The 26112-nt window shown below is 49.4% G+C and overlaps 1 protein-coding gene across 3 annotated transcripts; it reads left to right on the top strand.

Moving 5' to 3' along the window:
* LOC140076289 (up-regulator of cell proliferation-like) lies at positions 1 to 20941 on the top strand. 3 transcript variants are annotated; one of them, XM_072122852.1, is made up of 3 exons: positions 1 to 118; positions 5513 to 5809; positions 15757 to 20941. In XM_072122852.1, exons 2-3 carry the CDS (start codon positions 5527 to 5529, stop codon positions 20475 to 20477), a joined length of 5004 nt encoding a protein of 1667 aa, XP_071978953.1. In that variant the 5' UTR covers positions 1 to 118; positions 5513 to 5526; the 3' UTR covers positions 20478 to 20941. The 3 variants fall into 3 exon arrangements, with proteins under 3 accessions (XP_071978953.1, XP_071978954.1, XP_071978951.1); XM_072122850.1 differs by lacking the exon at positions 1 to 118 and adding an exon at positions 4194 to 4290; XM_072122853.1 differs by lacking the exon at positions 5513 to 5809 and having other exon boundaries at positions 74 to 118.
* Positions 20942 to 26112: the final 5171 nt, after the last annotated feature.

Genomic DNA, 26112 nt, shown 5'->3' with positions numbered 1-26112 from the left:
CGTCCTCCATCTAGACAGAAATTATAGTCTATCGGTAGACGTCTCAGCGGATCTTCATCGTACAGCACCGACTGCACCGTCCATGGTCCGGCAGGAGAGGTCCATGTGAGGACCTCAGGTAACTAGTTTCATTTCTAAGCCAGTGGAAACTACAACTCCCAGCATGTACTGATGACTGATGATGACTATATAGTAGTTGATAAAACATGGCTATCAGTTTGGGTGTGGGCGCAGTGAGGGGGTAGAGGCACACGGCGTAGCATCGGTGGCATTAAAGTGAATGGGTCACATTTACTAAGGGCCTTGCGCCAGTTTTCTGTCGGACCTTGCACGTTCTGTTATTTGTAAACTGCTTGTACGTATATAAGAAGTGTCTGCACATTTGTGTCACATGTGACCATTTTGTGGCGCGTTCACGCAACACAAATTTTTCATTGAAGTGGTCGTTCTGGTGCAGAGTCCCTGGTAAACTCCACTAAATGCAGTTTGCCTGTGTCGTGTGCAGGGGGCGCCATTTTCAGGATTTCTGGTGCACTTTCTTCATGAATCTGGCGCCCCCTACACTGCCCCGACAGAGGGCACCACTTTTTTTCTGGTGCACCTTTACCATGGGTCGTGCGACACAATTCTTTTAGACTTTGCATGATAAATGTGTCGCACGGTCTGACTGTGCACCGGACGCCCCCAAATCTGTGTTGCAAGATGCCTAGTGCAGCCGCGCCACAAAGGGGTCACGTGTGCCACATATGAGGCGCAGACACTTCTTATATACGTGGACAAGCAGTTTACACTGGAAATAACGTGCAAAGTCCTTAGTAAATGTGCCCCATTGAGCCAAGAATTTGTGGGTTCGGATCTTTTACCCATTTACCCAACGACAGCAGAGATTGCAGGGTGACCCAGCGCTGGGGCATATTCTGCTGGAACTCTTTATAGTAACACAGATTTTCCTCTGTTTTTGCTTCTGGAAATGCATAAATAAATGGACATAAAGTTTTTTGTGATACTTTTAGACTGTTTAAGGGCTAAATGTCTATAATAACAGACACTTGTCAACGTATTCATACATTTTCAGGAGGAATAACAGAGGAAGAGTTTAATACTGAGTGTGTGTATATATATATATATATACATGTCTGAGTTGAACAGTATATTTGGTGTGAGTGAAGCCTAAGGCCCCTTCTACACTTGCGTTTTTCGTGTGCGTGTTCTGCGCGTGCTTTTGAGGCGCAGGACTTGCATTGCACTCTGACCCATTATAATCAATGGGTTTTTTCAGACTTGCATTTTTCTTCACGCACGCACGCGCGTTTAAATCTCAGCACGCTCTACTTATGCAAGTCACGCGCGTGAAAAACGCAGCATACAAGTCTATGGAGACGCATCAAAAACGCATCGCACTCCGAGACACAGACAAGTCCAATGCGTTTTTCACGCATCAATTGCCATAGAAAAGATAGAGCTCTGTCCTGAGTCCTTTTCACGTGCGTTATCTGCACGTGAAAAACTGATACACGGACAATGCACTTACATGCACCAGGAAGAAGAAGGTGAACTCCTGGTTCCTGAGCGGGGAAGTGACACATGCAGGATATCGGGTGCAGGATCTTAGTGACTCCCCGCACAGCGCATTATACACGGACAATGCACTTACATGCACCAGGAAGAAGAAGGTGAACTCCGGGGACCTGAGCGGGGAAGCGACACATGCAGGATATCGGGGGCAGGATCTTAGTGACTGCCTGCACAGCACATTATACACGGACAATGCACTTACATGCACCAGGAAGAAGAAGGTGAACTCCGGGGACCTGATCGGGGAAGCGACACATGCAGGATATCGGGCACAGGATCTTAGTGACTCCCCGCACAGTGCATTATACACGGACAATGCACTTACATGCACCAGGAAGAAGAAGGTGAACTCCGGGGACCTGAGCGGGGAAGTGACACATGCAGGATATCAGGCGCACGATCTTAGTGACTGCCTGCACAGCGCATTATACACGGACAATGCACTTACATGCACCAGGAAGAAGAAGGTGAACTCCGGGGACCTGAGCGGGGAAGCGACACATGCAGGATATCGGGAGCAGGATCTTAGTGACTCCCCGCACAGCGCATTATACACGGACAATGCACTTACATGCACCAGGAAGAAGAAGGTGAACTCCGGGGACCTGAGCGGGGAAGCGACACATGCAGGATATCGGGCGCACGATCTTAGTGACTCCCTGCACAGCGCATTATACACGGACAATGCACTTACATGCACCAGGAAGAAGAAGGTGAACTCCGGGGACCTGAGCGGGGAAGCGACACATGCAGGATATCAGGCGCATGATCTTAGTGACTCCCTGCACAGCGCATTATACACAGACAATGCACTTACATGCACCAGGAAGAAGAAGGTGAACTCCGGGGACCTGATCGGGGAAGCGACACATGCAGGATATCGGGCACAGGATCTTAGTGACTCCCCGCACAGCGCATTATACACGGACAATGCACTTACATGCACCAGGAAGAAGAAGGTGAACTCCGGGGACCTGAGCGGGGAAGCGACACATGCAGGATATCGGGTGCAGGATCTTAGTGACTCCCCGCACAGCGCATTATACACGGACAATGCACTTACATGCACCAGGAAGAAGAAGGTGAACTCCGGGGACCTGAGCGGGGAAGCGACACATGCAGGATATCGGGTGCAGGATCTTAGTGACTCCCGCACAGCGCATTATACATGGACAGTGCACTTACATGCACCAGGAAGAAGAAGGTGAACTCCGGGGACCTGAGCGGGGAAGCGACACATGCAGGATATCGGGCGCAGGATCTTAGTGACTCCCTGCACAGCGCATTATACACGGACAATGCACTTACATGCACCAGGAAGAAGAAGGTGAACCCCAGGGACCTAAACGGGGAAGCAACACATGCAGGATATTGGGCGCAGGATCTTAGTGACTCCCCGCACAGCGCATTATACACGGACAATGCACCAGGAAGAAGAAGGTGAACTCCGGGGACCTGAGCGGGAAAGCGACACATGCAGGATATCGGGTGCAGGATCTTAGTGACTCCCCGCACAGCGCATTATACACGGACAATGCACTTACATGCACCAGGAAGAAGGAGGAGAACTCCAGGGACCTGAGCGGGGAAGCGACACATGCAGGATATCGGGGGCACGATCTTAGTGACTCCCCGCACCGCGCATTATACACGGACAATGCACTTACATGCACCAGGAAGAAGGTGAACTCCGGGGACCTGAGCGGGGAAGCGACACATGCAGGATATCGGGGGCACGATCTTAGTGACTCCCTGCACAGCGCATTATACACGGACAATGCACTTACATGCACCAGGAAGAAGGAGGAGAACTCCAGGGACCTGAGCGGGGAAGTGACACATGCAGGATATCGGGTGCAGGATCTTAGTGACTCCCCGCACAGCGCATTATACACGGACAATGCACTCACATGCACCGGGAAGAAGAAGGTGAACTCCGGGGACCTGAGCGGGGAAGTGGCACATGCAGGATATCGGGAGCAGGATCTTAGTGACTCCCCGCACAGCGCATTATACATGGACAATGCACTTACATGCACCAGGAAGAAGAAGGTGAACTCCTGGGACCTGAGCGGGGAAGCGACACATGCAGGATATCGGGCACAGGATCTTAGTGACTCCCCGCACAGTGCATTATACACGGACAATGCACTTACATGCACCAGGAAGAAGAAGGTGAACTCCGGGGACCTGAGCGGGGAAGCGACACATGCAGGATATCGGGCGCAGGATCTCCCCGCACAGCGCATTATACACGGACAATGCACTTTCTGTGAACTCCAGCCCCACTGTGTACATACATGACATTACTTATCCTGTACTGAACATATAAATTAGTGGTTGTTGTATATAGATATGTATATAGTATATGAGTATTCTCAAGTATAGTTTGAGGGATGAGAACATCGGTGGGGGATTCGGTATATGGGGCCCATTACCGTCTTGTTACACCTCCGGTGTGTAGAATAGTAGGACTACTATATCCCTGCTGCATATTCCTGGGCTGAGTATGATGTCTCTCCATGTATAGAAGAGACTGCAGGGGCCGAGCACCAATCACAAATCTCATCACTATATAATAATATGGAAAGTGAAAATGAAAGCAGATTCTGTCTTTTCTGGGAAATCGGCCGTATTCCAGCAGCTGTTGTCCTGCTCCTATATACACGCTGCGCTCACAGTCCCACGCCCTGTGACCTGTTCCGCACCATTCGGGTGAGTCCTAAAACTTGTTGCTTTGGTTTGTCGCCAGTTAGAATCGCCTCCCGTTATGTTTGATGTATTTACCTTGGTGCTTTTGTTTGTAAGGCCATACAAGGCCAAAACGCACCATACAAGTCTATGGAGACGCATCAGTTGCCACAGAAAAGATAGAGCTCAGTCCTGAGTCCTTTTCACGCGCGTTATCTGCCACTTCCACACTTGCGTTGCAGATCACGTCAGAGTCTGATCAGGGTGCGATCAGGGTTTGGTCAGTGAAAAACGCACATTTTTCATCAGAGTGCAATCAGTTATCAGGCAGAGTTTGTTCAGTGTCTCAGTTTTTCACGTGGAATGGACTCAGGACTGAGCGCTATCTTTTCTATGGCAACTGATGCGTGAAAAACGCATTGGACTTGCCTGTGTCTCGGAGTGCGATGCGTTTTTGATGCGTCTCCATAGACTTGTATGGTGCGTTTTTCACGCACGTGACTTGCATAAGTAGAGCATGTCGAGATTTAAACGCGCGTGTGTGCGTGAAGAAAAATGCAAGTCTGAAAAACCCATTGATTACAATGGGTCAGAGTGCAATGCAAGTCCTGCGCGTCGATAGCACCCGTAGAACACGCGCGTGAAAAACGCAAGTGTGAAAGGGGCCTAACTCTGAATTTAGTTTTGTACCAATGTCTAGTCAAAGTCCTAAGTCGCTTCTAAGAGCCTGTAAAGGTGAATTCACATTAGTGCGAAAGATTATGCTTCTCCTGGACAATGGGGGTCATTTACTAAGGGCCCGAATCACGTTCTCCCGACGTGTTACCCGAATATTTCCGATTTGCGCCGATTTTCCCTGTATTGCCCCGGGATTTTGGCGCACGTGATCGGATTGTGGCGCATCGGCGCTGGCATGCACGCGACGGAAATCGGGGGGCGTGGCCGAACGAAAACCTGGCGGATTCGGAGAAACCACGGCATTTAAAAAAAAAAAAAAGTGTCGCGGAGCTTGCACTTACCTTCACCAGGAATAGGCCGGTGTAATCCGTTCCGATGCACTTCAGCGCAGCAGCGCCACCTGGTGGACGGCGGAGGAACTGCCTTAGTGAATCCCGGCCGGACCCGAATCCAGCGCAGAGAACGCGCCGCTGGATCGCGAATGGACCGGGTAAGTAAATCTGCCCCAATGTCTCCTGTATTGTAATGACTGTGAGACATCTGAAGTATCTGAGGTCCTCTGCCACAGGAGATTCACTCATCATGGAAGCATCAAGGACCATCGCCGGTCTAAGATGGGAATTAGCCGAGGTGTTTGAGAAGGATCCGGAGGGTTTCTTGGATGAAGTTGTCGCTCTACAACTCGTGACATGTGAGGAGTATCGAGATCTCTGTGCAGATCGGAGTCCTGTAGAGAAAACCCTCAGACTGATAGACCTGATGCTCCACAAAGGAGAGGAGGCCTGTGCGACGCTCCGGGACCATCTACAGAACATGGAGCCCAGGTGCCCAGGATTGTCTGCAGTGTCTCACACCTTGCAATACAGTAAGTACACACTTATACGTCAGGTATGTAGTACTATACCCGTGTGCTACCTGCCGGCACTCAGCGAGATGCATCGGAGTAATAATAATCGTAATTATCATATTTCCCCGTTCTATTCCCTAGCTCTTTACAATTCATGGGGACAGAAATATACAAAATACACAGTCATGTGGAACAATAAGAGGGAGGGGCCTGATCACAAGAGCTTACAGTCTATGAGGATGAGGGGGGACACAAGAGCTTACAGTCTATGAGGATGAGGGGGTGACACAAGAGCTTACAGTCTATGAGGATGAGGGGTGACACAAGAGCTTACAGTCTATGAGGATGAGGGGGTGACACAAGAGCTTACAGTCTATGAGGATGAGGGGGTGACACAAGAGCTTACAGTCTATGAGGATGAGGAGGTGACACAAGAGCTTACAGTCTATGAGGATGAGGGGTGACACAAGAGCTTACAGTCTATGAGGATGAGGGGGGACACAAGAGCTTACAGTCTATGAGGATGAGGGGGTGACACAAGAGCTTACAGTCTATGAGGATGAGGGGGTGACACAAGAGCTTACAGTCTATGAGGATGAGGGGAGGACACAAGAGCTTACAGTCTATGAGGATGAGGAGGTGACACAAGAGCTTACAGTCTATGAGGATGAGGGGGTGACACAAGAGCTTACAGTCTATGAGGATGAGGGGAGGACACAAGAGCTTACAGTCTATGAGGATGAGGGGGTGACACAGGAGCTTACAGTCTATGAGGATGAGGGGTGACACAAGAGCTTACAGTCTATGAGGATGAGGGGGTGACACAAGAGCTTACAGTCTATGAGGATGAGGGGGTGACACAAGAGCTTACAGTCTATGAGGATGAGGGGGTGACACAAGAGCTTACAGTCTATGAGGATGAGGGGGTGACACAAGAGCTTACAGTCTATGAGGATGAGGGGGGACACAAGAGCTTACAGTCTATGAGGATGAGGGGGGGACACAAGAGCTTACAGTCTATGAGGATGAGGGGTGACATAAGAGCTTACAGTCTATGAGGATGAGAGGGTGACACAAGAGCTTACAGTCTATGAGGATGAGGGGGTGACACAAGAGCTTACAGTCTATGAGGATGAGGGGTGACACAAGAGCTTACAGTCTATGAGGATGAGGGGTGACACAAGAGCTTACAGTCTATGAGGATGAGGAGGACACAAGAGCTTACAATCTATGAGGATGAGGGGGTGACACAAGAGCTTACAGTCTATGAGGATGAGGGGGTGACACAAGAGCTTACAGTCTATGAGGATGAGGGGGTGACACAAGAGCTTACAGTCTATGAGGATGAGGGGGTGACACAAGAGCTTACAGTCTATGAGGATGAGGGGGTGACACAAGAGCTTACAGTCTATGAGGATGAGGGGGGACACAAGAGCTTACAGTCTATGAGGATGAGGGGGGGACACAAGAGCTTACAGTCTATGAGGATGAGGGGTGACATAAGAGCTTACAGTCTATGAGGATGAGAGGGTGACACAAGAGCTTACAGTCTATGAGGATGAGGGGGGACACAAGAGCTTACAGTCTATGAGGATGAGGGGGGGACACAAGAGCTTACAGTCTATGAGGATGAGGGGTGACATAAGAGCTTACAGTCTATGAGGATGAGAGGGTGACACAAGAGCTTACAGTCTATGAGGATGAGGGGGTGACACAAGAGCTTACAGTCTATGAGGATGAGGGGTGACACAAGAGCTTACAGTCTATGAGGATGAGGGGTGACACAAGAGCTTACAGTCTATGAGGATGAGGAGGACACAAGAGCTTACAGTCTATGAGGATGAGGGGGTGACACAAGAGCTTACAGTCTATGAGGATGAGGGGGTGACACAAGAGCTTACAGTCTATGAGGATGAGGAGGTGACACAAGAGCTTACAGTCTATGAGGATGAGGGGGTGACACAAGAGCTTGCAGTCTATGAGGATGAAGGGGTGACACAAGAGCTTGCAGTCTATGAGGATGAGGGGTTGACACAAGAGCTTACAGTCTATGAGGATGAGGGGTGACACAAGAGCTTACAGTCTATGAGGATGAGGGGGTGACACAAGAGCTTACAGTCTATGAGGATGAGGGGGTGACACAAGAGCTTACAGTCTATGAGGATGAGGAGGTGACACAAGAGCTTACAGTCTATGAGGATGAGGGGGTGACACAAGAGCTTACAGTCTATGAGGATGAGGGGGTGACACAAGAGCTTACAGTCTATGAGGATGAGGGGGTGACACAAGAGCTTACAGTCTATGAGGATGAGGGGGGACACAAGAGCTTACAGTCTATGAGGATGAGGGGGGACACAAGAGCTTACAGTCTATGAGGATGAGGGGGTGACACAAGAGCTTACAGTCTATGAGGATGAGGGGTGACACAAGAGCCTACAGTCTATGAGGATGAGGGGGTGACACAAGAGCTTACAGTCTATGAGGATGAGGGGGTGACACAAGAGCTTACAGTCTATGAGGATGAGGGAGGGACACGAGCTTACAGTCTATGAGGATGAGGGGACACAAGAGCTTACAGTCTATGAGGATGAGGGGGTGACACAAGAGCTTACAGTCTATGAGGATGAGGGAGGGACACGAGCTTACAGTCTATGAGGATGAGGGGGTGACACGAGAGCTTACAGTCTATGAGGATGTGGGGGTGACACGAGAGCTTACAGTCTATGAGGATGAGGAGGTGACACAAGAGCTTACAGCCTATGAGGATGAAGGGGTGACACGAGAGCTTACAGTCTATGAGGATGAGGGGGTGACACGAGAGCTTACAGTCTATGAGGATGAGGGGGTGACACGAGAGCTTACAGTCTATGAGGATGAGGGGGTGACACGAGAGCTTACAGTCTATGAGGATGAGGGGTGACACGAGAGCTTACAGTCTATGAGGATGAGGGGGGTGACACGAGAGCTTACAGTCTATGAGGATGAGGGGGGTGACACGAGAGCTTACAGTCTATGAGGATGAGGGGGTGACACGAGAGCTTACAGTCTATGAGGATGAGGGGGGTGACACGAGAGCTTACAGTCTATGAGGATGAGGGGGTGACACAAGAGCTTACAGTCTATTAGGGGGTGACACAAGAGCTTACAGTCTATGAGGATGAGGGGGGTGACACGAGAGCTTACAGTAGGCACAGCCCTCACCCCCCCCCCCAGTAGGCACAGCCCTCACCCCCCCCCAGTAGGCACAGCCCTCACCCCCCCCCAGTAGGCACAGCCCTCACCCCACCCCCCCAGTAGGCACAGCCCACACCCCCCCCCCAGTAGGCACAGCCCTCACCCCCCCCCCAGTAGGCACAGCCCTCACCCCCCCCCCAGTAGGCACAGCCCTCACCCCCCCCCCAGTAGGCACAGCCCTCACCCCCCCCAGTAGGCACAGCCCTCCCCCCCCCCCAGTAGGCACAGCCCTCACCCCCCCCCCCCCCAGTAGGCACAGCCCTCACCCCCCCCCCCCCAGTAGGCACAGCCCTCACCCCCCCCCCCCCCGGTAGGCACAGCCCTCACCCCCCCCCCAGTAGGCACAGCCCTCACCCCCCCCCCCAGTAGGCACAGCGCCCCCCCCAGTAGGCACAGCCCTCACCCCCCCCCAGTAGGCACAGCGCCCCACCCCGCAGTACGCACAGCCCTTCCCCAGTATGCACAGCCCCCACCCCCCAGTATACACAGCGTTTCCCCAGTATGCACAGCCTCCCCCCCAGTATGCACAACCCCCACCCCCCAGTGTGCACAGCCCCCAGTACCCCAGTATGCACAGCCCTCCCCCCCCCCCAGTATACACAGCGTTTCCCCAGTATGCACAGTAACCCCCCCCAGTATGCACAGCCTCTCTCCCAACATGCACAGCCTCCCCCCCAGTATGCACAGCGCCCCACCCCGCAGTACGCACAGCCCTTCCCCAGTATGCACAGCCCCCACCCCCCAGTATACACAGCGTTTCCCCAGTATGCACAGCCTCCCCCCCAGTATGCACAGCGCCCCATCCCGCAGTACGCACAGCCCTCCCCCAGTATGCACAGCCCTCTCCCCGCAGTACGCACAGCCCTTCCCCAGTATGCACAGCCCCCACCCCCCAGTATACACAGCGTTTCCCCAGTATGCACAGCCTCTCTCCCAACATGCACAGCCTCCCCCCCAGTATGCACAGCGCCCCATCCCGCAGTACGCACAGCCCTCCCCCAGTATGCACAGCCCTCTCCCCTAGTATGCACAGCCCTCTCCCCTAGTATGCACAGCGCCCCACCCCGCAGTACGCACAGCCCTCCCCGAGTATGCACAGCCCCCACCCCCATTATGCACAGCCCCCACCCCGCAGTACGCACAGCCCTACCCCAGTATGCACAGCCCTCACCCCGCAGTACGCACAGCCCTCCCCCAGTATGCACAGTCCTCCCCCAGTATGCACAGCCCTCCCCTAGTATGCACAGCCCCCATCCCCCATTATGCACAACCCCCACCCCCCATTATGCACAGCCCCCACCCCCCATTATGCACAGCCCCCACCCCCCATTATGCACAGGCTCCCCCCCAGTATGCACAGCCCTCCCCCTCAGTATGCACAGCCCTCCCCCTCAGTATGCACAGCCCTCCCCCTCAGTATGCACAGCCCCCCCCCCAGTATGCACAGCCTCCCTCGCAGCATGCACAGCCTCCCCCCCCCAGTATGCACAGCCTCCCCCCCAGTATGCACAGCACCCCGCAGTACGCACAGCCTCCCTCGCAGCATGCACAGCCTTCCCCCTAGTATGCACAGCCCCCACCCCCCAGTATACACAGCGTTTCCCCAGTATGCACAGTAACCCCCCCCCCAGTATGCACAGCCCTCCCCCTCAGTATGCACAGCCCTCCCCCTCAGTATGCACAGCCCTCCCCCTCAGTATGCACAGCCCCCCCAGTATGCACAGCCTCCCTCGCAGCATGCACAGCCTCCCCCCCCAGTATGCACAGCCTCCCCACCAGTATGCACAGCACCCCGCAGTACGCACAGCCTCCCTCGCAGCATGCACAGCCTTCCCCCTAGTATGCACAGCCCCCACCCCCCAGTATACACAGCGTTTCCCCAGTATGCACAGTAACCCCCCCCCCCCAGTATGCACAGCCTTTCCCCCACTATGCACAGCGCTCCCCCCAGTATGCACAGTAAACCCAGCTTACATCTTTGGGTCAAATGGACCAAAATGGGTGTCTTTCCCATGTGGACATTTGTAAGTTGATGACGAAGGTTGACACTTTTTCTGATTCCTCTGGGGTTAAGTAATTTCAAGTGGTTCATTTTATCAATTGCAGCACATCTGGCGTGGTGTATCCACTTACATGTTCGCTGCAGGCTCAAGTTGCATCCTTCATGTAGATATTGGGGTGGTGTCTGTCACGGGTGTCCCTGCGATCCACGCCTCTCCGTGGAGGCGCCCTCCCCGCCCCTCACTTACCCCTCTGCGTTCCTGCTTCCGTCCCCGCCGGTCGGTGCAAGCTGTGCAGGGGTTTATTACTCAGTGCTCCTTGCACATAGAACTCATGCCGTCTCAGTTTGTCACTGAGCGGTCCAAGGGGGCTGTCATCCTCAGCCTCCTCTCTGGGAAGGCCCTGGCCTGGGCTACCCCTCTTTGGGACAGAGGCCTTGGTTTCGCACACAGCTTTCCTGGTGAAATTGCAGGCTGTGTTTGAAGAACCTGCACAAGCTTCCTCAGCGGAAACTGCGCTGCTGAATCTGTGCCAAGGGGACTTGTCCCTGGGAAAGTATGCTGTCCAGTTCCGTACCCTGGTCTCGGAACTCTCCTGGAACGATGCGGCCATGTGGCCCTGTCCGCAACATTTAAAAAAAGGACTTTCACCTCCAGTCAAGGATGCTTTGGCCACTCGTGATCTGCCGTCTACTCTGAGTGGTCTCATCACACTTGCCACCTGGATTGACGTGCGGTTCATGAAGCGTGCTGAGGAGTTACGTCACGAGCATCCGCAAGCCCGGCTCCGACGTCTACCTCGCATGGCACCTGCTTTCCAAAGACCGCTCCAGCCTCCAGCCGTACTGCCTGCAGAGGAGCCTATGCAGGTGAACAGAGTCCGACTCTCCCCCCAGGAACATTCCAGACGTTGTCAGGAGAATCTGTGCCTGTATTGTGCCAGTCCGAAGCACTTCATTGGGGCTTGTCCAGTCCGCCCCTAACGTCTGGGAAATGCCAGTACCTAGGGTTCTTGGGAGAAGTGTCCCTAGGTGTGAGTAAAGCTTCTCCACGCCTGACTATTCCTGTGCTCCTCCGTTTCAGCTCCCGCACTCCAATTCAGGTTCCGCTTTCTTGGACTCTGGTTCTGCAGGGAACTTTGTGGATGCCACCCTGGTCTCCCGGCATCACATTCCAGTGGTTCCTCTCGAGAAGCCTCTCGTCATCTCCTCAGTCAGCGGACAAATCCTTTCTGATCCGGTCTGCTACTGCACTAAACCCATCTCTTTGCAAGTAGGAACACTTCATAAGGAAAGACTGTCCTTTTATGTACTGCAATGCTCCACTTTATCCATCCACCTGGATCTTCCGTGGCTGAAACTCCATGCTCTGATCCTTAACTGGAAGACAGGGTAGATCCTTCGTTGGGGACCAGAGTGTCGGTCTCTACCTGTCCTAGCTTCCTCCTTGGCTCCCAAGCCCCTGGAGGGTCTACCTACGTGTTACCAGGACTTTTCCGATGTTTTTTCCAAAAAACAAGCAGAGACTTTGCCACCGCACCGTCCCTACGATTGTCCTGTGGATCTCCTGCCAGGTGCCTCTCCTACCAGAGGCCGTGTGTATCCTCTTTCAGTTCCAGAGACTGCTGCTATGTCAGAGTATATTAAAGAGAACCTGCAGAGAGGCTTCATACACAAATCCTCCTCTCCGGCTGGCGCAGGCTTCTTTTACGTGACCAAAAAGTATGGCTCCCTCTGTCCTTGCATAGACTATCGCGGGCTGAACAAGGTCACGGTTAAGAACCGCTACCACCTGCCATTGATCACGGAGCTCTTTCACTGCCTGCACGATTCCAAGGTGTTCTACAAGCTGGATCTTCGTGGGGACTACAATCTCATCCGGATCCTCAAGGGTGACGAATGGAAGACAGCGGTTACATTTCGAGTACCTTGTGATGCCATCTGGACTGTGTAATGCTCCAGCTGTCTTCCAGGAATTTGTCACTGACATCTTCAGAGATCTGCTGTATACGTGTGTCGTGGTCTATGTAGACGACATCTTGGTGTTCTCCCCAGACCTTGAGACCCACCAGTCCCACATACGGCAAGTTCTTCTAATCGTCTCTACGCCAAGCTTGAGAAATGTCAGTTTCACCAACGGAGCCTCCCGTTCCTCGGCTATATAATCTCCGACAGAGGTCTCCAGATGGATCCTGCTAAACTGTCTTCAGTTCTTCAGTTGCCACGCCCATAAGGTCTACAAGCCATACAGAAGTTACTGGGTTTTGCGAACTATTATTGGCAGTTTATCCCGCATTTCTCCACTCTGGTGTCTCCCATCGTGGCGCTCACAAAGAAAGGCACCAATCCCCGTCTCTGGCCCTCAGTGGCTGAAGAGGTCTTCTCCAGGTTAAAGTCTGCCTTTACCTCGGCTTCTGTTCTCACTAGGCCTACAAATAAGCCCTTTCATATTGAGGTGGATGCATCCTCCGTAGGTGGGCCTAAGGGCCGAACTCTCATGTGCGGTCTCTTTTCCAAGTCTTTTTCTCCAGCAGAGAGGAATTATTCTATTGGAGATAGAGAACTGTTGGCCATCAAACTTGCTCTTGAGGAATGGCGATATCTTCTGGAAGGAGCCCTTCACCCAGTCTGTGTATATACAGACCATAAGAACCTCCTGTATCTTCAGCCAGCTTATCGTCTTAATCCCATGCAAGCCCGTCGGTCGCTGTTCTATTCACGCTTCAACCTGTTGATCCATTTTCGTCCTGCGGAGAAGAATATCAAGTCTGATGTCCTCTCACGTGCCTCTGATGTTGTCGGAGAAGAGCCGGTCCCTTGGCATATCATCTCACCTGAACAACTGGTTGTTGCCGCTCCAGTGGATCTTCGGCAGCTACCTCCCGGCAAGACTTATGTTCGACCTGCACTCCGGAAGAGGATTCTGTCTTGGGGACATTTTTCACGTTTGCAACGTTCTGTGGCCCTCATTTCCCGCTACTACTGGTGGCCAGACCTGGTCAAAAATGTTCGCAATTTCGTGGGATCCTGCACTTCCTGTGCCCGTAATAAGCCTTCTCACCTCAAAACGGCTGGCCTGTTGCTTCCGCTGCCGATACCCAGTCGCCCGTTGTTTCACGTGGCTATGAACTTTGTCACAGATCTTCCACCTTCCTCTTGCAATACCGTCATATGGCTGGTGACTGACCGGTTTTCCAAGATGTCCCATTTTGTTTACTATGTCCCACTTTGTCTGCTACTATGGGCTGAGTTTTCCTATAATTCCCTGGATTCTGGGTCTTCTGGGGCAGTTCCTTTCTTTGTGGTCTACGGTCGAATCCCTCATCCTCCTCTTCCTCTGTTCACTCCCTTGGAGGTCCCTGCGGTAGAGGAACTGGTACAGGACCTCAAATCGATTTGGGAACAGACCCATCAGTCTCTTCTCCGAGCCATAGACCCCACCAAGTCTTCTCTCCTGGTGACAAGGTTTGGTTGTCTTCCAGATACGTTTGGCTGAAGATACCTAGTTACAAGCTTGGTCCCCGCTTCCTCTATCCTTTTGATGTGATTGTGATGTGATCCTGTGGCCTATAAACACCGCCTTCCTCCCACTATGCACATCTCGAACTACTTACATGTTTCCCTCCTGAAGCCTGTCATCTTGAACCGCTTCTCTCAGCAACCTCATCCTCCTGCTCCAGAGGCTGACTCCACTATCTATGAGGTTAAGGAGGTATTGGACATGAAGACCGGGAGAGGTAAGCGGTTCTTCCTTGTAGACTGGAAGGGGTTCCGACCTGAGGAGAGATCCTGGGAGCCTGAAGAAAATATTCTGGACCGAAGTCTCCTCCAAAGATTTCTTTAGACCAAGAAGAGGGGGAGGCCGAAGGGGCGGGGTACTGTCACGGGTATCCCTGCGATCCACGTCTCGGATGACAGGCACACCCATGCCCCTGTCCATGGCGGCACCCTCCACGGCCCTCACTTACCTCTCCGCGTTCCTGCTTCTGTCCCAGACGGTCGGCGCGCACGCGCCGTCAGTTGAAGATTTAAAGGGCCAGCGCACAGCTCATTGGTGCTGGCCACTTCCGGGTTTTCCAATTAAGCCGGCTGCTTGCATCAACCCCTGCCGGATCTTAGTGCTCCAAGCATTTCATACCTGCTCTGATCTCCCGTTGTGACCCAGGACCTGACCCTGACCTTGCTCCTTCGCTGCCAGCTCTGACTTTCTGCTCCGTCTCTGTTCCTGCATCGTTGCCACCTGTCCTGACTACTTGCCTGTCCTGGACTTCGAGTTCACCTGCTGTTCTTGTACCTCGACCTTGGCCGCCACCGCGGACAAGTCGCACCTGTGGAACAACCTGGTGGCACGATGCCGCAGCAAGACCATCCTACTTTGCGGCGGGTTCTGGTGAAGACCAGGTACCACTTAGATTCCGGTCCCAGGTGTCGGCTTATACACGAGTATATACGGTATATATATCGGTCTCTTTTTATGGAGGTAGTTTTTTTTTTTAAACTTTAATTTTTATTAAAAAGAATTTTTTTAAATATTAAATCTTTACAACAGGGGTAGGTAGTTTTTAATTTCAGAACAAACATCTAGGCAAAGAACAGTAGTATTAGCATAGTCCCTAGTTAGAAATATCAGAATTGTTATTGTTTATTGTTGATAAAAATCTAATTTAATGCTGCATTGATCAAAATGTGTTCAATTTCTATTAATCTTCTATGTATTCTTTCTTTTTCATAGGTAAAACAAAGACTTTAGAGGACATGTTACTGGATCTGGGAATGGAGAAGTACAGAAACTCAAAGATGACTCTGAGGGACGTGCTGAGCATCGGTCTGGAAACCTCAGATACTTTTAGGCCAAAAGCTAAAGCAGATCTCCCTGGACACTTCTTAATGAATATTATTGCCTTGGACAGAAGTGCAAGAAAAATGGAAGTTGATGAGGATCTGTCAAACCAAGGATCAAGTGTAGATGATGATGATGATCCATTGGAATTATTTGGCAATAAGAGAATAGAAAATCAAAGCTCAAAATCCCTTCACCCCTCAGATGTCATGTGTGCTGTGCTGAACTGTTCAGACAAATGTCTACAGCAAGAGGTTATATCCAAAATGTCCATGTGCCAGTTTGCGGTTCCTCTCCTGCTTCCCGCCGGTGATGGTTCGGGCTCCACCTTCATGCTTTGGGCCATGAGAGAAATTGTGAAGAAATGGAGACCTCAGTCACTCGCAGACAGTAAAGGGTTTATGGAAGACAATGTGGTAAATATCGAAATGCCGATCTTCTCTTTCGTCAGGTTGGGACCAAATAAATTATCTAAATCTAAAGTACTAAACCAGGTTCTGAACCCCCCTCAACAACACCATGACTTCTTCATACATGACAACATGGAAGGAGGAAACATTGAGCGGAAGATATCTGATGGGCTGGTGGAAATGTCCTGGTACTTTCCTGCAGGGAAATCTGATGTTTTTCCAGAGCCGATTGCTGTGGCCAATCTACGTGGAGACCTGGAGGACAACTGGGAGCAGTTCACATTCCTCACCAGAATCTCATCGGCCACCTTTATATTCATTGATAATCTATGTGAGAGACAGTTCAGATTGTTATCATCCTGCGGCCCATCTGACACCAAGTTTTACTTCATTGTCACTTCAGGTAAAGACAAGGCTATGGACCCAGAGACAAGGAAGAACATGCAAAGTTTAATTCCAATCCTAAAAATTGAGAAATCCAATGTTATATCAAAATCAGGTTTAATGAATGATGCAGGGTTCATAACCAAGATTCAAAAAATTATAGACCATGAACTAAAAAATGATCCCAAAGTGGTAAAACTAAAGGATATAAATAAAGAAGTTTCTAATCTTAACATAAATACAGATGAAGCTTCTCCTGAATTCTGGACCACAAAACACCTTGCCCTCAGCATCACCTCAAAGATACACGATGTAGAAAGTTTTAAGAATCAGAGTCTGACATTACAAGGAGATCTGTGGAAACAGTTGTCTAAATTAGAAAAGGAAATGTGCAGAATGAGAAAACAAGGTGGAGAAAATCAACAAGAGTATCTGTCAAAGCTAAAACTGAAACAAAGGTCACTCCTCAGACAGCAGCACGAGCACAATGTCCCAGGAGCTATGAGATTATTTATTAATGCAATTACTGATTTACATAAAAATGAGAAACAATATTTTTTGAAGTGGATGAAATTTGAACTCGATTCCATTGCAAGAAAAAATTTATCCAAATTACAGAGTGAATATAAAGAGAATTGTAAGAAACCTGATGCATCAGCCAATCCCCAGGAACTGAAGCAGCTCGACAAGAGAATCTCGGAGAGTTCATTGGGAATTGAGCATTTTCTCCGTGAATTGGGACAGTTCTATGAAGCTGAACATTCAACAGTAAAAAATGAATCTGATAAACAGTTAAGACACTTCCCAGGAGTTGCAGCTGATCTCCTGCTGGATGGATTCCCATTGGAGCTGATTGATGGAGATGCCTCCAACATTCCCTTACAGTGGATCACTGATGTCCTGACTGAGCTGGATAAGAAGACTGGAGGACGGTGTAGGATGAGAGTGATCACTGTGCTGGGAGTGCAGAGTACGGGGAAGTCCACCCTTCTGAACACCATGTTTGGTCTACAGTTCCCTGTGGCCAGTGGACGATGCACACGAGGAGCCTTCATGACTCTTATTAAGGTAAAGGAGAACTTCCAGGAGGAGCTGGGCTGTGAATTTGTCCTGGTGATTGACACCGAAGGGTTGAAAGCTCCTGAATTATCATCACTTGATGACAGCTATGAACATGACAATGAGTTGGCCACGCTTGTGGTTGGGTTGAGTGACATCACCATAGTCAACATGGCCATGGAAAATACTGCAGAAATGAAAGATATTCTCCAGATTGTGGTCCATGCTTTTCTGAGGATGAAAGAAGTTGGAAAGAGACCAAACTGCCAGTTTGTCCATCAGAATGTGAGCGACGTGTCCGCCCATGACAAGAATATGAGAGACAGAAAGAAACTTCTAGAACAATTAGATGAAATGACAAAAGTGGCTGCAAAAATGGAAAACAAATGTGGGTTTGAGAAATTCTGTGACGTTATGGAATATGACCTGGAAAAACACAACTGGTACATTCCTGGGCTGTGGCAGGGCGTCCCACCAATGGCGCCTGTAAATTCAGGATACAGTGAACATGTTTCTGAGATGAAAGAATATCTATTAAAATTCCTAAAAAATAAGAGACAAGACCGGGCTGTAACAATTCCTGCATTCTGCGAATGGGTGAAAAGTTTGTGGACGGCCGTCAAACATGAGAAGTTCATCTTCAGTTTCAGAAACAGTCTAGTGGCTGAAGCTTATAATAAGTTGTCGATGCAGTTCTCACTGTGGGAATGGAATTTTACTAACGAGATTTACAAATGGGTCGTAAAACAAGAAAACATCATTAAGTATCAAACATCTCACAATTTAGATGTTAACACAAACCAGATAATAAAGGATCTTGATCAACTTCTGATTGATGAGGAGAAGAAAATGATGGACTTGATTGAGAAATATTTTGAAAGTGAATCGGAAAACGTTAACTTGATAAAAAAATATCACGAGGAGTTTAGACGAAGTGTTACAACTCTACGAAGAGAGCAGAGAAGAAACGCTATATACAAGTGTGAGAAAACACTTTCTATACAAAAAGGGAAGCTGAAGATCGAGGACATTAAGAAACAATATCAGGCAAAGATCGAAGGGAAAATTGATGAACTTTTGAGAACCTGCAGAGAGAAGAACAAAGAGCTCAGTGATCTAGAAGTAGAAGCTGCATTTGACGCCATGTGGGGGAAGACGCTGGATCATTTACAAATCGAGAAACTGGAGAGTCGTAATGTGAGCGACGCCATGCTCCAGCAACTCAGGCAAGACATGAGCAGCAGAGGACCTGATATCAATAAAAAATTACTGGCTGTGAAAAGGTTAAGAGAAGACAAGGGGGGATTTAAAATAGATAAAAATAGTCATATAGATAAAGGTTGGTATAATTATCTTCTGAAAGTACTGGGTATAAAAAATAATGAACCCTATAAAAAGCTTGGAGACTTTGCCACCTCCCTGACAGAGATGTGTGACGCATATGTCACGGAGAAGGAGAAGACCACTGAGGACTACGATGACACTTACTGCCAGGAAATTCTGCAGAAGATCAACAGAAGCCTTGAAGATGATCAGTATAAATCTCTTCACTTCACAGTGCACTTCGTGTTGGACATCAAACTCTTTATTTTTGGAAGAGCATCTAGAAGGTTTCAGAAGATGCATGACAAGTTTATTGAAACAAAGGACCCAAGGACCTGCATGGAGAACATGAAGACGGATTATCTGAATGTATTTCTTGAGTGTTTTAACATAAAAGGTGAATCTCAAAGCCGAGGCCGTCAGTTCTGTGAGAAGTGTCTGATCCCGGCAATAACTAATTACATATATGATCATCTGGGGAGAACGATGGTGGATGACATCTTAAATGGCTCTGACAACCAGATATTCAAGAGTAGAAGCTTCTTCCAATACAATCTCCTGAAGAACTTACTGGAGGAAATGTCGTTCCAGAAATATGTTCAATACATTAATAACTATGAAAAGTTTTCTAAAGACATCATCATGAATAAAATCTCCGCCATCTATCAGAAGCCGGGTGCTCTAGAAGCGTTACAGGCAGATCTCATCAGCTCTATCCTCAGGGATGTGAGAGGCGCACTTACCGATGAGACAATTCTACAGAGTGAAGACATTCCTCACTTCTTACAGAACGCTCGCAAGAAGTTAAAAGAAAAACTTGTTATTTCTGAGTCATCAATGCAAATCATCGCTTTTAATAATAAAGTAAAGGTGGGTCAGTTTTCCTCTGATATTCAGACTTTCCTTGATTCTACTGAAAATGGGGTCTGGTCAGAGCTGAAGTCTATGAGTTTTGAGTCTCTTCTTTCCAAAATCAAATTGAAGCCTCAGGATGAGCTGTTCAGGATGGTGATTGGATGCGGGAAGCAATGTCCATTCTGTAAGGTCCCCTGTGAGGCCGGAGGTGGTGACCATACGGAGCACTTTGCTTCTGTCCACAGATCTCAAGGTTTGGGGCAATATAGAGGGTCAGAAACTCAGATTTTAGTTACAGACATTTGTAACACAGATGTTGTGTCTGGAGGTACATTTCGTAATTCCATCACTGATTGGAAACCTCATCCATACAAAGAATATCGCACTTACTATCCAGACTGGTCCATCCAGCCTGACCCCAGCATCAAGTCCTCCGATTACTGGAAATACATTTTTGCCAAATTCAATGGAAACTTTGCTGAAGAATATAAAGCCAAACCTGCTGAGCTGCCCGATGACTGGAAAGAAATTACAGAGGAAGAAGCCCTCAGCGGCTTAAAGAAATTATTCAATGTAGTCTAATAACAGCGACAGAAGAGCGGGAATATCCAGAGCGACAAAACACACAAGAAGCTTTATATGTGTAATTCAACGAGTGTGAGCATGTGAGTCGTCCTGACCCTGATCGTATGTACAATCGTTTAAGGTGGGCAACCAATCAGCAGTCAGTGGGAGGAGTCAGTGGGACTCACAGGCTCCTGGTATCTCTATGTGTAGTATGTAGTCCCCTCTCTGCATGTTATCATCATATCACAAGCTCCTTATGTGTAGTTGTTATCTGTGTGGAAAGTTTTTGGATATGTTGCGTTTCTGATCTGTATCACCTGCAGTAGTATAGGATAAGATATAGTCCAGTCGGCTTGACAAAGGTCATGAAAGACAAGAGACGTCACCGCAACGTGTTGATCTGCTCCTCGCTGTGATGATGTTATTATAAAAATATACATTGAAGGCCTAATGTGATCAATAAAAACACTTGTATTATTTTGGTGTGCGCCGTGTTGTAACTTATAAGTTATCGTCCGGTCTTGATGTTTTGCTATGATATACACAAAACACGAACAGCCACATGGGACAAAATGGTAATTATACTATCATGGTACAAAGTCCCTTGTATACACATCACGTATAGAAAAAGTCTGTAACAAAACATAAGCACAAAATCATCAAAATAATTGGAGTCGCTTACGACATTACAGTAAGCAAGAAAATAATCTTTAATAATTTATATGGATTACAGATTCAAGATAAATACCGGACAAGCGGACACAGCGATGGTCATTCCAGACAACCATACAAGGGGGTTACTCTCCTAGACGATGTGTATTAGCCACAAGGGGGCACAAGAAAGAAAACATTGGGGCACATTTACTTACTGTCGCATTCCCCAATCCGGACTGTCCGACGAGGATGAAGTCTGGCGTGATTTACCAAGATCGTGCGCCCGATATCCTGTGTCACTTCACCACTCAGGTCCGCCGGAGCTCACCTTCTTCTTCCCGGTGCATTGTCTTGCGAAACAATTTGAATTTTAAATTCTGCGATCAGTCCGAATCAGTCGGGTTGTCCAACTGATGGCCCTACTGCCACGCCCCCCGGTTTGTGTCGCATGAAAGTCGATCGTGTGCGCCAAAAAACCGTTAAATGCGGAGCAAATCGGAAATGGTACTCAAGTATAAGCCAACCCGAATATACAACAAGACACTGGGAAAACCTATTGGGGCACATTTACTTACCCGTCTGCTGTTCACAGAAAGTACATTGTCCGTGTATAATGCGCTGTGCGGGGAGTCACTAAGATCCTGCCCTGATATCCTGCATGTGTCACTTCCCCGCTCAGGTCCCCGGAGTTCACCTTCTTCTTCCTGGTGCATGTAAGTGCATTGTCTGTGTATAATGTGCTGTGCGGGGAGTCACTAAGATCCTGCGCCCGATATCCTGCATGTGTCACTTCCCCGCTCAGGTCCCCGGAGTTCACCTTCTTCTTCCTGGTGCATGTAAGTGCATTGTCCGTGTATAATGCGCTGTGCGGGGAGTCACTAAGATCCTGTGCCCGATATCCTGCATGTGTCGCTTCCCCGCTCAGGTCCCCGGAGTTCACCTTCTTCTTCCTGGTGCATGTAAGTGCATTGTCCGTGTATAATGCGCTGTGCGGGGAGTCACTAAGATCCTGCACCTGATATCCTGCATGTGTCGCTTCCCCGCTCAGGTCCCTGGAGTTCACCTTCTTCTTCCTGGTGCATGTAAGTGCATTGTCCGTGTATAATGTGCTGTGCGGGGAGTCACTAAGATCCTGCACCCGATATCCTGCATGTGTCGCTTCCCCGCTCAGGTCCCCGGAGTTCACCTTCTTCTTCCTGGTGCATGTAAGTACATTGTCCGTGTATAATGCACTGTGCGGGGAAACACTAAGATCCTGCCCCCGATATCCTGCATGTGTCACTTCCCCGCTCAGGTCCCTGGAGTTCACCTTCTTCCTCCTGGTGCATGTAAGTGCATTGTCCGTGTATAATGCGCTGTGCGGGGAGTCACTAAGATCCTGCGCCCGATATCCTGCATGTGTCACTTCCCCGCTCAGGTCCCCGGAGTTCACCTTCTTCTTCCTGGTGCATTTAAGTGCATTGTCCGTGTATAATGTGCTGTGCGGGGAGTGCGAAAGAAGTATACGGTCCAGCCAGTCTCCAAACACATGATATCTTTATTCACATTGCTTCATAAAAGTAGATCCACTCAGACAGATGGTCACAAGGCCTACGCGTTTCAGGCAGGCAGGCTGCCCTTAATCATGGCTAACATACATTGTTTAAAACCCACATATATATAGTGATACAAACAATCAAGTATTCACAAAATAACGCCCCAAATGGAGCTCCGTAACATCCGGTGCCGCCCAAAGAGCAGACAGCAAATGCACGGGACCTGTATAACATGATAATGAGAATTGGAAATATAATACCTTCTTGGCCCAACATTACAAACATTGATACAACCTGGAACCGTCCCCTTCTATATTGTACATTCATCAGTAGTTGTCGTTCGGCTGGGTAATACGATGCGGCCAGCTGACTCATCCTAGGACCATGTGATCTGTAATCACATGACCGGTCGGCGGTCGCATGGCAACAGACCATCACGTCAAGCGCCAGAACAACGGGATACGGTCGCATGGTAACAGGCAACTACGCCAAGTGCCGAACATCGGTAAGGCATACTTCACAAATTACATATCAAATTAGATCACATAAAACTTGGAAGAGTCTTCTGTCGGCATCGCAGCGGGGGCCCACAAAGAACCGCACAAGGACGAAGACCTGGGCGGCCGACCAAGGAGGACCACGCAGCGTGGCCGAGGAGACTCCCCCACATCATATTACAGGTCTGAAAGTAGATAAAAATAAAAACAATGAGTATGCAAGATAGTAAAAAATGGCTATAGACAAAAAAAACATGCGCAACAATTTTAAATATCAGTATTGGTAGAGGAATGTAAGCAGCTGTCAGTAGTGGCAAAGAGAGAAGGTAACTAGTGCTAATAGTGATACATTAGTTCTCTTTTAATATTTAAGCCCTGTGGGGAGGACGTACTCAAGGAAAAAATCCAATACGCTTCTCTATTGGCCAGGCGGGCTCCAATGTTTCCCCCCCTAATGTTGTTGTAAACCTTTTCTATGGCATATGTACTTAGTGTATGGGTATCACCATTGTGTATTCTGACAAAGTGTTGTGATGCTCCAGAAAGATTACGACCCGAGGGATTCGAGATGTCGTGTAAATGTTCAGAGAATCTAACTTTGAATTTACGGGTAGTATGTCCCACATACATTAGATTACATGCATTACATTGTATGATATACACAACATTTGTGGAATTACAGTTCAACAGTTTCTTGATGGGAAACTTTTTCTCACCATCACTAGAACAAAAATCCTTCTTTTTATGAATCACATATTTACACGTCAGGCAACGGGAAGCACCACATTTAAAGAAACCCTGTGTAGCTAACCAAGTTGGAGTCGGTGTGGTGGAAAAGAGGGAAGGAGACAAAATATTAGCTAAACTCTGCCCTCTTCTGCAGACAATTCTGCATCCATCATCTAAGATCTTTTCCAACCTGGGATCTGTTTTAAGTAAGGGTAGATGTTGATGAACAATATTAGAAATAGCTTTAAATTGTGGGCTATATTGTAAAACCAAAGTTGGAATTGGGGTGAGACTTTGACTCTTGGATGTAGTAGGCTGTTGCGGATATAAAAGGCTATGTCTGTCCCTGTTGTTGACCCGGCCACAGGCTCTCATTAATGACCATTTGGGATATCCCCTGTTCCTGAGTCTGTCACAGATACTCGTAGCCTCCGCATGAAATGTGATATCATCAGTACAGTTTCTCCTAGCCCTCGTCAGTTCCCCCACCGGAATAGCTCGTATTGTATGTGGGGGATGCTGAGATTTGGCTGTGCGGGGAGTCACTAAGATCCTGCGCCCGATATCCTGCATGTGTCACTTCCCCGCTCAGGTCCCCGGAGTTCACCTTCTTCTTCCTGGTGCATGTAAGTGCATTGTCCGTGTATAATGTGCTGTGTGGGGAGTCACTAAGATCCTGCACCCGATATCCTGCATGTGTCACTTCCCCGCTCAGGTCCCCGGAGTTCACCTTCTTCTTCCTGGTGCATGTAAGTGCATTGTCCATGTATAATGCGCTGTGCGGGGAGTCACTAAGATCCTGCCCCCGATATCCTGCATGTGTCGCTTCCCCGCTCAGGTCCCCGGAGTTCACCTTCTTCTTCCTGGTGCATGTAAGTGCATTGTCCGTGTATAATGTGCTGTGCGGGGAGTCACTAAGATCCTGCGCCCGATATCCTGCATGTGTCGCTCCCCGCTCAGGTCCCCGGAGTTCACCTTCTTCTTCCTGGTGCATGTAAGTGCTTTGTCTATGTATAATGCGCTGTGCGGGGAGTCACTAAGATCCTGTGACTGATATCCTGCATGTGTCGCTTCCCCGCTCAGGTCCCTGGAGTTCACCTTCTTCTTCCTGGTGCATGTAAGTGCTTTGTCTATGTATAATGCGCTGTGCAGGGAGTCACTAAGATCCTGCCCCTGATATGCTGCATGTGTCACTTCCCCGCTCAGGTCCCCGGAGTTCTCCTTCTTCTTCCTGGTGCATGTAAGTGCATTGTCCATGTATAATGCGCGGTACATGGAGTCGCTAAGCTCGTGCCCCCGATATCCTGCATGTGTCACTTCCCCGCTCAGGTCCCCGGAGTTCACCTTCTTCTTCCTGGTGCATGTAAGTGCATTGTCCGTGTATAATGCGCTGTGCGGGAGTCACTAAGATCCTGCGCCTGATATCCTGCATGTGTCACTTCCCCGCTCAGGTCCCCGGAGTTCACCTTCTTCTTCCTGGTGCATGTAAGTGCATTGTCCGTGTATAATGCGCTGTGCGGGGAGTCACTAAGATCCTGCGCCTAATATCCTGCATGTGTCGCTTCCCCGCTCAGGTCCCCGGAGTTCACCTTCTTCTTCCTGGTGCATGTAAGTGCATTGTCCGTGTATAATGTGCTGTGCGGGGAGTCACTAAGATCGTGCCCCGATATCCTGCATGTGTCACTTCCCCGCTCAGGTCCCCGGAGTTCACCTTCTTCTTCCTGGTGCATGTAGGTGCATTGTCCGTGTATAATGTGCTGTGCGGGGAGTCACTAAGATCGTGCACCCGATATCCTGCATGTGTCACTTCCCCGCTCAGGTCCCCGGAGTTCACCTTCTTCTTCCTGGTGCATGTAAGTGCATTGTCCGTGTATAATGCGCTGTGCGGGGAGTCACTAAGATCGTGCACCCGATATCCTGCATGTGTCACTTCCCCGCTCAGGTCCCCGGAGTTCACCTTCTTCTTCCTGGTGCATGTAAGTACATTGTCCGTGTATAATGCGCTGTGCGAGGAGTCACTAAGATCCTGCGCCTGATATCCTGCATGTGTCACTTCCCCGCTCAGGTCCCCGGAGTTCACCTTCTTCTTCCTGGTGCATGTAAGTGCATTGTCCGTGTATAATGCGCTGTGCGGGGAGTCACTAAGATCCTGCGCCTGATATCCTGCATGTGTCGCTTCCCCGCTCAGGTCCCTGGAGTTCACCTTCTTCTTCCTGGTGCATGTAAGTGCATTGT

Source organism: Engystomops pustulosus, chromosome 8, assembly GCF_040894005.1.
Source record: "Engystomops pustulosus chromosome 8, aEngPut4.maternal, whole genome shotgun sequence".
Lineage (NCBI taxonomy): Eukaryota > Metazoa > Chordata > Amphibia > Anura > Leptodactylidae > Engystomops > Engystomops pustulosus.
Note: the sequence above shows the minus strand (reverse complement) of the source record. Positions and strands in the feature narration are given on the sequence as shown.